This window comes from Orcinus orca, chromosome 12 (genome assembly GCF_937001465.1).
Source record: "Orcinus orca chromosome 12, mOrcOrc1.1, whole genome shotgun sequence".
Taxonomy (NCBI): Eukaryota; Metazoa; Chordata; class Mammalia; order Artiodactyla; family Delphinidae; genus Orcinus; species Orcinus orca.
Window position 1 is genome coordinate 16,767,865 of NC_064570.1, and position 16,310 is coordinate 16,784,174.

At 39.4% G+C, this 16,310-nt stretch overlaps 1 protein-coding gene across 8 annotated transcripts in view; it reads right to left on the reverse strand.

The window, feature by feature from the left end:
* SASH1 (SAM and SH3 domain containing 1) overlaps positions 1-16,310 on the reverse strand; it is a 323,565-nt gene that overhangs the window by 93,320 nt on the left and 213,935 nt on the right. For 7 of the 8 annotated variants that reach the window (XM_033405251.2, XM_033405266.2, XM_004263733.4 and 4 more), the window contains 2 exons: positions 4,437-4,487; positions 4,257-4,306 (listed from right to left, as the gene is read on the reverse strand). In XM_033405251.2, coding sequence (XP_033261142.1) covers positions 4,257-4,306; positions 4,437-4,487 — 101 coding nt within the window. Of the gene's footprint in view, positions 1-4,256; positions 4,307-4,436; positions 4,488-4,661; positions 4,681-16,310 lie in introns of those variants that run through there. The other variant, XM_049695375.1, reaches the window with a different exon arrangement.

The following is a 16,310-nucleotide window of genomic DNA, read 5'->3' on the forward strand; positions in this document are numbered from 1 at the left end:
TTTATTTGAGATCTTACTGCAGACTATAGCCCAGGGGACAGCCTCTCAGAGAGCTCTGAGGAACGGATCCTAAGAGACAAGGGAGGAACCAGGATATATAGGATTTTTTTTTTTTTTTTTTTGTCTGAGAAAAAGACACATAGTTGAACATCAAAAGATTACTACTAATCACCAAAAAAACCCCAGACATTTCAAGTTAATTATTTTAGTGGCTTTCTATGTATGAGAAGATGCAAGAATCTGGGCTCACTGAAATTATTCCTTAGGTATGCATCTTAACTAATAGGGCCAGGATCCAAAGCACAGAATGTCTCCTGGTTTTTCTCCATACAGTTCCCTGGGGTGGGAGGCACTGCCGTGGCTGACGGCTCCATCCTTACAGAACTGGGATGGAGGTACCACATTCCCTGCCCACACCCACTCTGAATAGGTACAGTTACAAAGATGTTTTCCAACAAAAACGGCTTGCTCTCAGTTACTCCTGAGTAACAAAAATTTTAACTAACATTCACCTTTTCAACCAGTCAACACAAATCCAAGACTGGTGTAATAAAGTGGATAGTCTCATCAATAGGCAATGCAAATAGATATAAATAGAAGAGGTTCAAATTAAAGCTCCTTTGGCCTCCTTTATTATATTTTCAGTGAAAGCATATGGAGGGCCCACGGACTGTAAGAAAATCAGGATGAATGGGGACTCTGTCACACTGGGAAGGGGGCTGGGAGGGGGGCGGCTGGCAGGTCCATTCCCTCCCTCCCTCCCTCTCTCTCTCCGTCCATCCCTCCGTCCATCCCTGCTTCCACCATGCAGGCTCTGCACATCTAGATGCCAGATGGGCCAAGCCAAATAGAGCCCAAGCAGCCCCCTACTTGTCAGGCTACCCAGGTGCTGTCAGGTCAGGTGTATTAGAATTCTCACTGCTGGTCTCCCCCAACAAAACCCACCTCCTGCGTGTTTTCTTGCCAGAGTTATATTCCTGTAACTTAAAAACTTTAAACCTTGTGAAATGCAAAGTACTACTGGGAGAGGTGATGTATTTTTTAGAAAACAGACATTTGCATCATAATTAATGCCTAATACTTTTCTTACAACAGGTTTAACTGGGGGAGAAGGGAGGGCAGGGGTGCTGAGGTCCCTGAGACCACTGTGGGGAGAGGGGGGACTGGATCCGGAAGGGCCCATCAACCTCTCAGCTCCTCTGTTACCTGCTGCCATCATCTATGCCTCTGCTTCTAAGGCGGTGCTGCTCTTGGATTTGTCCACTTTTGTTTACTGAGTTCTCCTGCCTTTTGAATAAAAAGGAGAAGAAACCATCTGCCAATAAAACAACACTGCAGACTCAGAAGGATATTCTGGTTGGCAGATACTCTGCAGACACTCACCAGACACAACCAACTCGTTTGCTAGGTCGTCCTCCAGGGCTTGCAAAGTTACCAGCAAGGATTTTCACTTGAAGAACAGCAGGATTTTGCATTTCAAAGTACTTGCATTTTCAAGTAGAAAAATACAAATAATTCAATATAAATACTACATCAAACCTACTCAGATTATAATCTGACCTTGAGCATCCAGGGTGATACCTCATGTTTAAAAAGACAAAAAAAAAAAAAACTTTGGAAGATTTAAATCTAAAATAATCATCAATTTCAGAATAAGTATCACCATTTTGCAGCCATCACAGTAAAAACTGATTCAGGCAAGAATCATTAAAAGAGCCTAAAACCATTAGGTAAAAATTTAATGAGGAACAAGACATTTACATAGTCTCAGATTACCTCCCCACAGAATATTTGTTAATTACAAGAGAAAAGTGTAACTTCTTAGAAGAAACCTGACAGACATCACTCTAACCAAAAGATCAGAATTAATATCACCAAGGATGGGACAAACTGACATCATGATGTAATGCACTGTGGAGGCCACAGCACCAGGAATGCATTACCTGAATCTTAAAAAAAAAACAAGAAACAAAAAAAAACCCAGATCAAGAAACATTTCACAAGACACCTAGCCTATACTCTCAAAAAATACCACAAAGAAAAGCCAAGAAAACCTTTCAGATTAAATGTGCAAGAGACATGACATGTAAATGCCATGAGTAATTTTTTTTAAAGTGCTGGATTGAAAAAAAAATGCTATAAGAATTATTATTGCGACAACTAGAGAAACTTGAATATTAACTGTATATTAGGAAGATCACTATTAAATTTTTTAATTTGGTAATTATATTGTGGTTCTCTATAAGATTGTCCTTGTCTTAAGAGATACATGCTGAAGTATTTAGGAGTGAGGGTCATGAGGTGTGCAACTTAGTGAAGTAACAGTAAAAATTAATGATATTACATAAGTGTGTGTACGTGTGTAGAAGAGAGACCAAGCATGCAGATTGGTGAGTCTAAGTGAAAGTTATATGGGAGTTCATCACACAATTCTTGTAACCTTTCTGTAAGTTAAAAAACTTCTCAAAAAAATTTTTTTAATTAAAAAAAAGTGTCATTGTTTTCGAAAACCATTTAAAGGGAAGTGGAGGATGAAATGGACTGAAATTTTCAAATTCTTTAGAAACAACTAAATTTAAATAAACTTTAATTTAACAGAAGCAGAGCGGTAGTATTAGAGATGGGAGGTTGGGGCTTGTCAGCAGCTGTGTGTGTGTGTGTGTGTGTCTGTGTGTCTGTGTGTGTCTGTGTGTGTCTTTGTGTGTGTGTGTGTGTGTGTCTCAAAATTGTTAACCTCAGGAGGCTGTCAGTCTTTCTCTGGGCCACAAGCGTCATGCCACATTTTACTAAGTGGAGGTTATAAACACAGAAAGAATGACTACCCACAATTGAGGGGAAGGAGAAATACCCAGCCTAAATAAGATTAGTACAAATTTGGTGACCTGGTGAGTCACTTCCTCTTAGGAGGAAAGGCAAACATCTCTTGCCCACTGAAATATTCAGAGAGTCTGAGAGATCACCTGAGTTCTCAGCCTGAATCCTGCCATTTACATAGCAAACCAGGTCAGAAAAGCCCACAGCCCCTTCACTCAGTGTTTCTGCCCACACTCGGTTCAACACCACCGTCGTACCTCCAATTTCAAAATCAATGTCAACTCAGCTCTCTTGGCTATTTCAGCCTCCACACTACTAAGTTCCCGGGAGAATACATGCAACTAAGACAAAGGAAATTCCTATTTACTGCACATTTACCTTCCAACCTTGAGTGGGCAATGGCCTTGGTTTTCTTTTGCTCATCACCCCTAACGTTCCTCAGGCCTGATCCAAAGCTGCTTAGTGAGAACTGAAGCTTTGGCACACAGCAGCCTTCCCTCCTGGAAGCCGCGTCTGTGCCAGCAGCACACACACGTGGATGGATTACGCAGAGCTGTGCTGTAAAGCACACACACGCTCGCCTAACGTGTGCTTTTCATTCCAGAAATACTTGATGCCTAAACCACTTCTACGCCTCTCTTGGCCTGAAACAGTATGAGTGGCTCTGTGCCAGAGGAAGTGTCTGTTTAAAGATGTGGACTTTCTCAAAAGTTCTTTACCTCAGAAAATCATAAATAGAACATTCTACCATAATTATGATAGAATAAAGTAGAAGAGGGAAAGGTTATAGGGAAAAAAAAAATTTGCTTTGTTTTGTTTTTAACTGGCCAAAAAGAAATACTGGAAATATAAGATGTAACATAGAATTATCTTCCATGAGAGTAAAAATTACAGGGTCCAAGTTAGGGCAAGGAGGCAAACATACTACCTTTAACAGGAAAGGGTCGTGAGCCTTTGTAATCTCTGTCACAAGCATTTATCTCTGTTTTAAGGTCACCCACCAAAGCAAGGTACATAGAGGGTACTGTAATCACTGTTTTATTCTGGAATGTTTTCTATTTTTGTACCTTGCTTCTTTATGACTTTCATCCTATATCAAAAACCAGTGTAAAAGAAGAAAACCATTGTGGTTGACTTAGCTGTCCTTTCCTTTTCTCCATGCTCACTTGCAGATATTTAAGCTCACTTACCATAAGGAGTATAACATCAATTAATGCTTTGCAGAATCCTCTGCATCACCAATTGAATTACGAAACACACTCATCCACCTACACACACACACACACACACACACACACACACACACACACCCCATGTAAGGAAAATGACATCAAGCTCTGTAGTACATACACAATATTATGATCACCCATTTCATGTCCCTCAGGATGGACCTAAAAGACACCTTAGAAATTCTGCTCCTGGACAGAAGGAAGAAAACTTACTTTCTTTCCACTTCTGGTGTTGACACGGTGCTACTGAAGCCCAGTGACTCCTAGGAGAGAAGATTCACAGTGTCAGTGCAGGCAGAACAGCAGGCTTCATCTGATTTGTACATAATACCACTTAAAAAAAAAAAAAAAAGGACAGAAGCAAAAATAGATGATTAAAGTCACTGTGCTTACTTCGATCTGGGACCGCAGCTGAAGTGACGTTGGGCTGGCTTCGGGTTTCTCCTAAAACAGAACAGATGCTGGTTTAATGAGACTTCCAAACGTGGCACACACCAGAAGACAAATAGTTGTGTAAGAAGAGATGGGGGGATTTGGAAAATGCTAGGGTACGGTGGGAATAGATGGAGGAGATAAACAGATTTTCTGGAAAAACTATTTTTAAAATGAGAGCCATACCCTTTTAAAATTGAACTGTTTTCCAAACTTCATCACTTGACACTGCTGATAATTTTACTGCAGAAGAAAAAAGCACAATCTAACTGAAGGGTACTAAGAGTTAATGGTGAAATGATGCTCTGGATGTGATTAGACCATCATCAGGACACAGAATTTACTGTGATCCATTTGTGCCATACAGTCATAAAGAAGAGGCAGAGGACTCAGACAATTTTAGACAAAGTCATAGAGTATAACACGCATTTTATGGTTTTTTAAAAAAAAACTGTATCCCCTTTGAAAAAACAAAAAGAGAGATAAACCTGTTACCTGTGATAAAAAATAATATATTGAAATAAGCTTTGACAACAAAACAGGATAATTACACTATTAGAAGTGTTAGAATATGCCGTAAGAAAATGAGAGTTATACTAGTAAATAGAGCACAGAGCACCGCACTGATAATTTTTCATAAGTAGAGAAAAATTTTAAATCTAAACAGGTGCTAAAGCGGAGGTTCGCATCAAAGTGTCATCCAAGTCCAGGGTGATCCCCGGCTGATCAGCAAGTCCTAAGCAGGATGATGGGCAGTTTTAGAGGAAGGAGTAATATCACTAATGTTGTACAAGTTTGAATGATCAGATTAATTATGAGTTTTTCAATAATCCTATTGGGTTCTTAATGATTGCTATCTTCGTCACGACTGTATGTGCACTATATGAAGACTGTTTTGTTGGTCTCAGCTAACATTCAGGAAATGGGGGCAGATCATCCAAATTACGAATTCTCACTTGCATCTAATTGTTCATTTTTTTTCAGGTTGCTTAATTCATCATTAGCACAACTGAAAATCTAGATCAATATTTTAAAACTTAGCAATGAAACAGTAACGTAAGTGTAATTCGGAGTGAAAGTATAAATGTAAACAAGGTAACAGGAATCCAGTACAAATAAAGAAATTAAAATGAATGTGTTGGGGTGATTAAATCTGAGAACAGGATGATTCTTAAACACTGAAAAAGTGTTTAATGGACTGGCAACCCACTCACCTCCAGTCCCAGGACCTTATTTGTTATGAAAAAGTATCAGAGTGGGTGTGAAGCCCCAATGAACTTCTCTTTGGTTAACATCCTCCTGGTTTTTATTGCCACCTTTGTTTATAATGATCAAATTTATATTCTGTCGCAAAACAATGTATGGAAATGTTTGAGTTACATTCCAAGTCCAATTGGTATGATGTCAGACTCAAGTGCAATCAACAAAGGGGATATGTATTTCAGAGGTTCTTGGTGCTTAGAAAACAATCAGGATGCCCTGATACCCAACCTCTTAGCATTATGGCATAGAGAAATTTACAAACTTAAACAGCAGGAGGCAAGCAAAGGTACAGCTTGCAATTTTTTCATCTTAAGTCTTCCTGTTCAGGAGTCGGTATGGAAGCCTCGGCTTCTGACACACTCTATTAGATCCTCTGAAATGGTCCCTCTAACCCCCAACTCCATAACCATCAACACAAAGTAACTGATTCGACTCTCTTCCCCTTCTCTGTTCTTAACTTTCTTCATACTCTGAGTCTCTACATTACTCGGTAACGTAGACCATGATAGGAAATTACCTGCTTTTATTGTACATTTTTATCTGCACTTTTCTAATAAATCTTATTTATTGAGTGTATCACTTGTTACTCCACACCATAAACACAATGTTTACGGTATATTATGCAAAATGTACCCGTTCCTGCATACAAAACCGATGCTTGTTAACAATCATATTAAATGTTCGATGATCTGGAACTAATATTCTAAACAATTCATTTTCACATGTTAGTTTGTCACTTATAATAGACATTTGACTGTGCTGTAGCTACTTAGGAAATTGGTTGGGTGTGTAGTTTGATATACAATGTATTAAAATTCACCCCATTAAAATAACGGACCCAGTTATTGTTTCCATGCAGAACATCTGTTTTACCATGAACAGGATATGTTTAACAGGAGATCTTGCACAATGATGTTTCTAGTGCTTTTTTTTTTCCCCCAGAACATGCCACAAAATAATGTTGTTCAGAGCAAACATTATTAATTTCCTCTCTCAAGGAGAGATGACCATCATTGTTAAGAGGCATTTCTTAGAGTAAACGTATTCTAAAGTAAAAATATTACACAATTGAGGAGAAGCTTGTAAAATTATCCACTAAGTTAAGGACCCATATGATGTTTGGTGAGAAAACAGAATGGACTATGGGCAAAATTCCATCATTATGACATTGATGGATGTCACATGATATTAATGACAAACATACAAAAGACTATCATTCTATCATGTTCTTGCGAATGTGATGAAACCCATGTGGACCTACCATCTAGCCTAAGAAATGGAACGTTACAAATAAGAGTTAAAGCTAGCAGGTGTTCTGACGTACGTTTGGATAAAACACCTTATGTACAGAGCATGAAACAAATCTTGAAAATATGTCATACACACTTAAGGAAAAAGTACTGGATAACTTTTTATTCTGTTTACCTCTAAAAAAAATTAGATTTTTTTTCACAGCACAGTGTGAAATGAAAAAGTGTGATAGAGTCAGGCAGAAGGAACACCAGTCATGTGTGCAGCAATAAAGGGTATTGCTTATGTAATTCAGAAGGACAGAGTCAGGTCAGAATGGGCAGAGAATTTGCAGCAACATGGATCGATCTAGAGATTATCATACTAAGTGAAGTAAGTCAGACAGAGAAAGTCAAACATCCTATGATATCACTTATATGTGAAATCTAAAAAAAAAAACGATACAAATGAACCTATTTACAAAACAGTAACAGACTCACACAAAGCAAACTTATGGTTGTGAAAGGGGGTAGGGGAAGAGGAATAAATTAGGAGTTTGGGATTGACAGATACACACTACTATAAATAAAGTGGATAAAGAAAGTCCTACTGTATAGTACAGGGAACTATATTCAATATCCTGTGATAAACCATAATGGAAAAGATTCTGAAAAAGAATATATATATATATATAAATAACTGAATCACTTTGCCGTACACCCAAAATGAACACATTGTAAATCGACTATACTTCAAGTTTAAAAAATTAAAAGAACTATTGGGAAAAAAAAAAAAAGAATGGGCAGAGAAAGGCTCCTTGACATCCCTCTTCCCTGTCCAGTCCCCAGATTAGGCCAGCCCCTTCTCTGCTTCCAATTCAACCAGTGTAATGAGGGGAAGGGGCAGGAAGTCATGGTTCTGGAGCTCCAGCAGAAGGAAGTCCTGACGAAGGGGGGAGGTGGAGTAAGAAGAATTAAAGAGATACACCTGATTGCCCAGGCACTAACTACTTTATTCTGGGACTAATGGATGGTCTACGATACAATTCCTGATTTCGAAGTCATCACGTTGATGGAAATCATAAAAATTGTGAATACCATCAAAATCACTGAGTATGTATGTATCTTTTGGGCATGTTATGATAAGTGATGATCCCTGAGAAATAAGATTCTTCTGTCTCTCATTAACATATTCTGACTGTTCCAGTTGCTACTGCTGTGTAACAAATCATCCCAAACTTCGTTATATAAACCAACAAGAATTTTGTTTTGCTCACAGATTCTGCAGGTAAGAATTCAGGAAGGGCACGGAAGAAAAGGCTTATCTCTGCTCTATGATGTCTTCCTCAGCTGGGAAGATTCAAAGGGGGCGGGGGGTGACTTGATGGTTGGAGCCATAATCATCAGAAAGCTCACTTACTCCCATGTCTGAAGGCTGATGCTGGCTAACAGCTGGGACTGAAGCAGGAGGTATCAGCTGAACACCTATAGATGGGTGCTTCCAGAGAGAGAATACCAAGAGAACCAGGCAGAAGTGTATTACCTTTTTTTAAGATAAGTTACAATTTATTTTCTTTAATTTTTATTTTATATTGGAGTACAGATTAACAATGTTGTGTTAGTTTCAGGTGTACAGGAAAGTGATTCCATTATCCATACACATATACAAATACACTATCTATAACAGAATCACTTTGCTGTATACCTGAAACTAACACAACATTGTTAATCAACTATACTCCAATATAAAATAAAAATTAAGATAAAATATATAACCAAAAGGGCCTATGTATAGCACAGGGAACTCTCCTCAACATTTTGTAATAACCTAAATGGGAAAAGAATTTGAAAAAGAATAGATATATGTATATGTATTACCTATTATAGCATAGCCTCATACAGTGTCACTTCTGCTGGACCCACAAGCCCTTCCGGAGGCAAGAGTCCGAGCCCCACCTCTCACTTGGAGGAGGGTCAAAGTCACATGGTAAGAAGGGCACTGGGATGGGAGGTATCAGTAAGGCTGTTTGGAAACTACAGTCCACCATACTGACTGCCAAGGAGATGGGAGTTCAGGTAAGTTTTTGAAACCAGGAATGAGATGAGACTATTTATTCTTGACAATGTCCTGAAACATTTTTTTGTGATTTTTATAGAGTTTACTCAAGCAGCATATCATGGCAATATATTTCATCCTGAACTTATCACATAAAACAAAAAAGAAGCAGACACAGATACACAGAACAAACTAGTGGTTACCAGTGGAGAGAGGGAAGGGAGGAGGGGCAATAGAGGGGTAGGAGGGAAAAAGAGTTATTAATGGCATTGTATGACATCATGTGTGTGAAACTTTTGAAAAGTGTAAAGCATTATTGAATTTTTTTAAAAGTTGAAGTATCACAGTGTTTTAGGCTACAGTTATTATTTGTCTCTTATTTCAAACTTATTATAGAAAATCTCAAATATACAAAAGGAAGGAGAACAGTATATATAACAACCTCCCAAATGCTTCTTACCTAGCGGCAACAATTTTCTACTCATCAGGATCAACTTTGTTTCATCTATACCTTCACCCATAATTCAGCTCCACCCTTTTACTTTGAAGAAAATCCCACACACCGTATCGTGAAATATCACAATTTTTTCTTTGGCAGGATCTTAGTTCCCCCACCAGGGATCAATCCCGGGCCCCCTGCAGTGAAAGCATGGAGTCTTAACTACTGGACTGCCAGGGAATTCCCTCACAATTTTCAATGTTAAGGTTTAGCTATCAGGGTTTCTTACATCCTAACTGTGGCTCAGTCTTGAGCAAATGGCTCAATTATCAAGAATTCCACTCTTTCCTAGCACTGGAAAACTTTCTTTGGTTACCGCAAAAAAAAAAATCACTTTCAACAAACTTAGATATTACATATAAATGTTGCAAAAGAACATGAAGAAACACACTCCAACTTGAACACCACCACAGAGTTCATTAGAGAAGGACTCACTACTGTTTCCCAGGTATAAATCTATCATCCTAATACTTTTTGAGTATGACATGCTCATTGACTTTGCTCTGGACAGAGTATTCTGAGCAGTATTTTATGAGAAATAACTCCAAACGTTGGTCCATGTTCAATATGGGCATCTAGGGAGCCACACAGCACTGGAAGCTGAGCCTGAACCTGTAACTGTAGGTTAGGGTATCATAACTTAGTTAAAGTTTAAAAAATTTAAAAAGAAAGTGGAGGTATGGAACTTGACCTATGAATTAAACTGCTTATCATTAAGCAACATGGGTATGCCTTAGTTAAGAATGACAAATATCATTAACATTACAAATTCTTAGTGAGTTTGTAAATTACAAACGCTTAAGGAAACCTCCCTAACTTAATGAAGTATTAACAGAGAAAGCCAAAGCAAAATATAAATATGGCCCAACATGGGTGCATGTAAGTATGTGCATAGGAAAAGGTCTGAGAGGATCTACACTTCTATTCTCTTTGCCGCTTTTTACAAGCATGTAATCTTGCATTACCTTTACTATTTCTTTTAACAATGGAAAATCAGCTTAAAAATACAATCTCCAAACCAGACGTACAGTGGTGATAATTTTGCAATTATCATACATACAAATATCACATACAAATATCAAATATTATGTTGTACTCCTGAAACTAACACGATGTTTACCCCTCCTGCTTTTCCAACTGTAAAGTTTGTTTGGCTTTGAGCACTGGCAGCATTGAGGGAGGGACAGATGTGGCAGAGGGTATGTCAGTTATACTTCAATTGTTTTTTTAAGTTGTAATAATAGTATTATAAATAGTCAGAAATGAAGAAAAAAGGTTTTAAAATTAAACAAATTTAAATTTAAAAACAAATGATTACTTATAATATGATATCATATGATATCACTTATATGTGGAATCTAAAAAAAGATACAAATGAACTTATTTAGAAAACAGAAAGAGACTCACGGACATAGAAAACAAACTTATGGTTACCAAACAGGAAAGATGGAGGTGGTAAATTTGGAGTTTGGGATACAGCTACACAATACTATATATAAAACGGATAGGGACCTGGTGGCGCCAGTGGTTAAGAATCTGCCTGCCAATGCAGGGGACACTGGTTCAATCCCTGGTCCAGGAAGATCCCACTTGTTGCGGAGCAACTAAGCCCGTGTACCACAGCTACAGAGCCCGTGCGCCACGACTACTGAAGCCTGCGTGTCTAGAACCCGTGCTCCGCAACAAGAGAAGCCACCACAATGAGAAGCCCAAGAACCGCAACGAAGAGTAGCCTCCGCTCACCGCAACTAGTGAAAGCCCGCAGGCAGCAACAGACCCAAAGCAGCCAAAAATAAATAAATGTTTTAAAAAAAAAAAGGATAAACAACAAGGTCCTACAGTATAGCACAGGGAACTATATTCAGTATCTTATAATAACCTATAATGGAAAAGAATCTGAAAAAGAATATATATACATACATATATATATAACATATTGAATCACTTTGTTGTACACCTGAAACATTGTAAATCAACTATACTTCGATTTAAAAAAAAATAAAAATTATAAAGTTAGTTATAAAAATTAAAAATTTTAAACTGCAATCTCCAGATCCTATATATGTTTTTAAATTATCTACATGTATATGTTTATAAATGTATGAGAAAACATCTGAAAGGATTCCTAACACCAATGATAGTTCCTGCAAAGGCCACTGTATTTCTGAATTTTTAACATATTTTCCAGCACATATTAATTTTGTATTTTTTAAACATAATAACCATTCTAAAAAATTAAATCTGATAATTTTAGTTTTATCTCAACAATTAAAATTAAAACTTAAGAAATATCAAAACTTAATTTCTCAAATTAGGCCATGCCCTGTTTAAAATTCTTCAAGTGTTAAAAGTTTTAATAACTAGTGTCATAAAGCTAGGCATGAATTTTATGTTTAACAATAAAGGTCCATGATGATTTTAGAGATAATCTCATATTCATAATTTGAATGAAAGAGACTAAACCATAGTATCATACAGTTTTTTTAGAAAGGAATCAGATGACAAAATTATTAGGGGAGAAAACCTCAAATCCATTTCTTATCAACTTGGACAATTTCTGGAAATAGTTCCCTAAATGTTTATTACAGCTAACATAGAAGCAAAAAAAAGAACAAATGTTTCAAGATGAAATCAGTGGTTTGCCAAAACCAGAACCAAAACATGAGAGCACGTGTGTGCTTTCACCAGCCTAGGCATGTGCACGCGTGCCCAAACACAGGCAACACACACACACACACACACAAACACACTATAAGGTCACACCAGTAGGGCATGGGTCAAATAGAAAACTAAGGTTCTGACCCTGATAGGCTACATTTTCACTCTGAGGTGCTACAACCCACTGTGCAATACACCAGCGTCAAAAACCCACTCAGGGCAGAGTAGGACCAGGAAAGCAAGTATCCTGCCCTCATCCTCACCCCAACTTTGTTTCCACGTTCTTGTGGAAATCCACACCTCTCCCTCCCTTCACGCTGGCAGAGCTGGAAGCCAAATGAACTTTACAGCTGGAAAAGCAGGAAGGCTAAACCCCTCTCCTATTCCAAAAGCGGAGAGGAAGAACCTCAGGCGCCCACCAGCTCTGCTTGGCATCAAGTTCTCCTCCTCCATCCTGGGTACAGGAAGGAGGCCTCAAAAAAAGTGAAAGGACTGAGCGCTTACAACTTTCAGCTACAAGTGACACGCCACATGCTCTTATTAATGTGTTCAGTTAATGGAGGGAACCAAGCTCTGAACTGCTGGGCAAAGTTGCTGCTGGTGGTCGATTTTAAGACGCATGTGGCATCTCTCACTTGACAAGAAGACTGAAGTGGTGGTACCTCCCGTTGGCCGAGTCTCCTCCCCTCTTGTCTGACTCCTCCATTCCAGCCCATCAGTGTGGCATGTGTTCATTTTCTCAGGATTTAAACCTCAATGTTTTCTTGGGCGTTTTCTCACTCCCCATCACATCAGCTACTAGGAGCTGCTGCTTCTCCCTTCACGTGGCTTCTTGCATCCAGCCAACCCGTTCCATTCCCACAAACACCAGCTTCTTTGCAGTCCTCCCCTCATAGACCTGGACCGCGCTGCACAGGAGAGTGGGAGGTGATGACGTCAAGCCAGGAGAATTGAGTTCCAGTCCGGCTCCCACTTTAGACCTCCATTTTATTTTATTTGTTTTTTCCAATGGCAATGAAAGAGAAATGGACCATTTGATTATCTTTAAGTTCCTTCTGGACTCTAAAACCCCAGGATGGAGCAGTGTCATGCCCATTCAAGCACTACTGTCCATTAAATCTTCTTGAAATCCTAATGCTATGTCCTTGCTATTTCAAGTGCTTCATGTATCATGAGCATTAGAATCACCTGGAAGCTTGTTAGAAAGGCAGTCTTGGGCCCCACCCCAGACCTCCTGAATCAAAATCTGCATTTTACCACGATCCCCAGGCCATCCGTTTGCTCGTGTCACTTTGAGAAGCACACTGCTTTGTACTCTGTGTCATTTCTCCGTTCCAAAATTTCCCCAAAATGTGGAATCACAATAACAACAGGATAAAGTCCACATTTCTGAAGGAGAGGCCATTTGACCGACAGGCCGGATCATAAACTGGGTGCTGGGTCCAATGCCTTAGAGACCGGGTGCTGGGTCCAATGTCCCCTAAGTGCTTGCTGTCCTAGTAGTTTCACTTCTGTTTCCTTTCCACCCAAACCCTAGTCATCCTTCATCTACAAACCCACCTCCCATTAAACCTTCGCTGCCCAACTGTGCCTTAAATGCCATTCCTGAGGGTCTCCCTACATGTAGCTACTCTTCTGCTCACTTATTTGCATCATATTCCCTCAACTAGACTGTAAATGCCTTTTTTTTTTTTTTTTTTGCGGTACGCGGGCCTCTCACTGTTGTGGCCTCTCCCGTTGTGGAGCACAGGCTCCGGACGCGCAGGCTCAGTGGCCATGGCTCACGGGCCCAGCCGCTCCGCGGCATGTGGGATCTTCCCGGACTGGGGCACGAACCCGTGTCCCCTGCATCGGCAGGCGGACTCTAAACCACTGTGCCACCAGGGAAGCCCTGTAAATGCCTTCTTAACGGGGATTCATTGTACCCGCATACAGACAGGCACACAGACACACAGACACACACACACACACACACACACAGTCTCACAGTCCAACAAAAACTATTCAGCACTTATTATGGACCAAGCCCCATGTGAAGTGTTAAGGAGGCAGCAGTGAACAAGACAAGGGTCCCTCTCCTCATGGCTGTTACTTTCTGAACAAGAGAGGAGCTTGATGGCTATCTATTGGTTTGATTTGTTTAAACTGGATTACTTTGCCAGTAATTCTGACTCTTCCATTAATTTTTCATTCCAATCCTACTGATTGGGACATGTATTTTCATGCTTTAAGATTTCTTTCGGGTTGCAGAGTTAGATCGGTAAGTAAAAGCAATTCAACAAATATTCTCAAAAAGATCTACAACTCAGACCTATAAGAACTTAAAAAGACCATGTTAAGGTATTGAATCACTTTTAGGGTAAAATCTGTAGTAGTCTGTGTGTTCTAAATTCGGTCCCACAGGTTGTCCTATCTTATTTTACCTAAATCGTTCATAGGTGAAACAGGAAACGTGAGTCATTTTCAGGCTCCTGTTTTAAGCTCACCGCCCAGCATATCAAATTTTTTCTAATGAGTGAAAGTGAATGGAAAACTACTCTCATCCCACCACATCAAAGGAGAAATGTTCCAAGGAAAAAGCTTTTTTTTTCACAGTTGAATGCTATTATACTAACTGCAGCCTTAAAACCCAACTATAATGAACAGATCAGTGAATTTCTATAAGCATTGATAAGAAACCAAAAGTGGCAATTTCCACGTAGCCATTACTGCTCTGTGGTAATTAAGTCTCCTTGCCGCATTAGTCCATGTTCTCTAAGCCTTTGTTCCATATTTATTAGACCTCTCCACATTCCAAAAAGTGACTTAAAATGCCTGATAAACCTTAAGTGAAATGCTGCCTGATAACGTTAAAAAACTAATGTAAATGATACAAAGGGGGAGAAAATTCAAGATTGTGTAGTAAAACTGGTCCATGAATTAGGTTAGTTCACAAAATTCAGGTTATGGATTCTACACTAAAGATAGACCACACGTTTGGGGCTAAGCTTCTAATGTTTAATGCAAAGGAGACATGATCGGTTAGATGGACATTACCCATCATGAGAATGAGAATTTCTCCTCTGGCTTCTGGCAGAGAGGACACTATATCACACTGACCAACGTCACAAGCCACGCCCCTGCAGAACTGTCCCACAAGTGCTCTAACTTCAGCAAAGCTGGAGGTAGGCCTGAGATCCCCTTGTGAAAACCAAGGGACCTCCCAAGGGGACATTCATGAAATGCACATCCTCCTATCTACTGGAAGTACTCAGGACAGGGGCAGAACTCAGTCTGGGGAGAAAGCAGGGTGAGTTCTGCCATCTTGAAGCATGACTATGCTAAAACACGGGGGAGAGTCAGTGAATGTTAGACGAATTGGTTAAAATCAGAGATAATTTTAATCTAAGAGTGTCAAGCTTGGTACTCTCATGCCTCATTTCAAACAACAAGGCAGTACGATTCTTTAATTTCTAAACTGTCTTAGGAAATGATACACTAGATCTTTCAGGCTACAACTTTAACAGTGTTGAGTACACAGCACGCACCAAGCATCTTGAAGACAGGTAGGAATAAGACCTAAACCGTTGCCTGATGATAGATCATTTCAATAAAATGCATCACGGTAGAAGAATGCACCTTTTACTACGAACGAAGTTAACACAAGTATGTCGTGTCATATAATGTAAATATTAAAGACACAGTGTCATGAAGACATTTTAATCACCCTTTTAAAAACATTGTGAGAGAATTCCCTGGCGGTCCAGTGGTTAGGACTTGGTGCTTTCACTGCCGGGGCCTGGGGTCGATTCGACCCCTGGCTGGGGAACTAAGATCCTGCAAGCCGTGCAGTGCAGTCAAAAAAAAAAAAAAAGTTGTGTAATTCAATTTTTCATTTTACTAGCAGGACTTGGCTTACGAAGACCAACATACAAATGGCCCCTGCATTTCCCAGTGGTGGATACGCACAACATCCAGCCCCTCTGGATGGCCCATCCAGTCTCACTGTTGTGAGAACAACGTGCAGTTATCCACACTCACCAAGAGATACTCTGGGTACATCTAGTTGCTGACTGGGATCGATAAACCTGAGACAAAAGTCACAGAAAGCAACTAAACGGGGCCCACTTATTTTTAATTTCTCTCCGTGT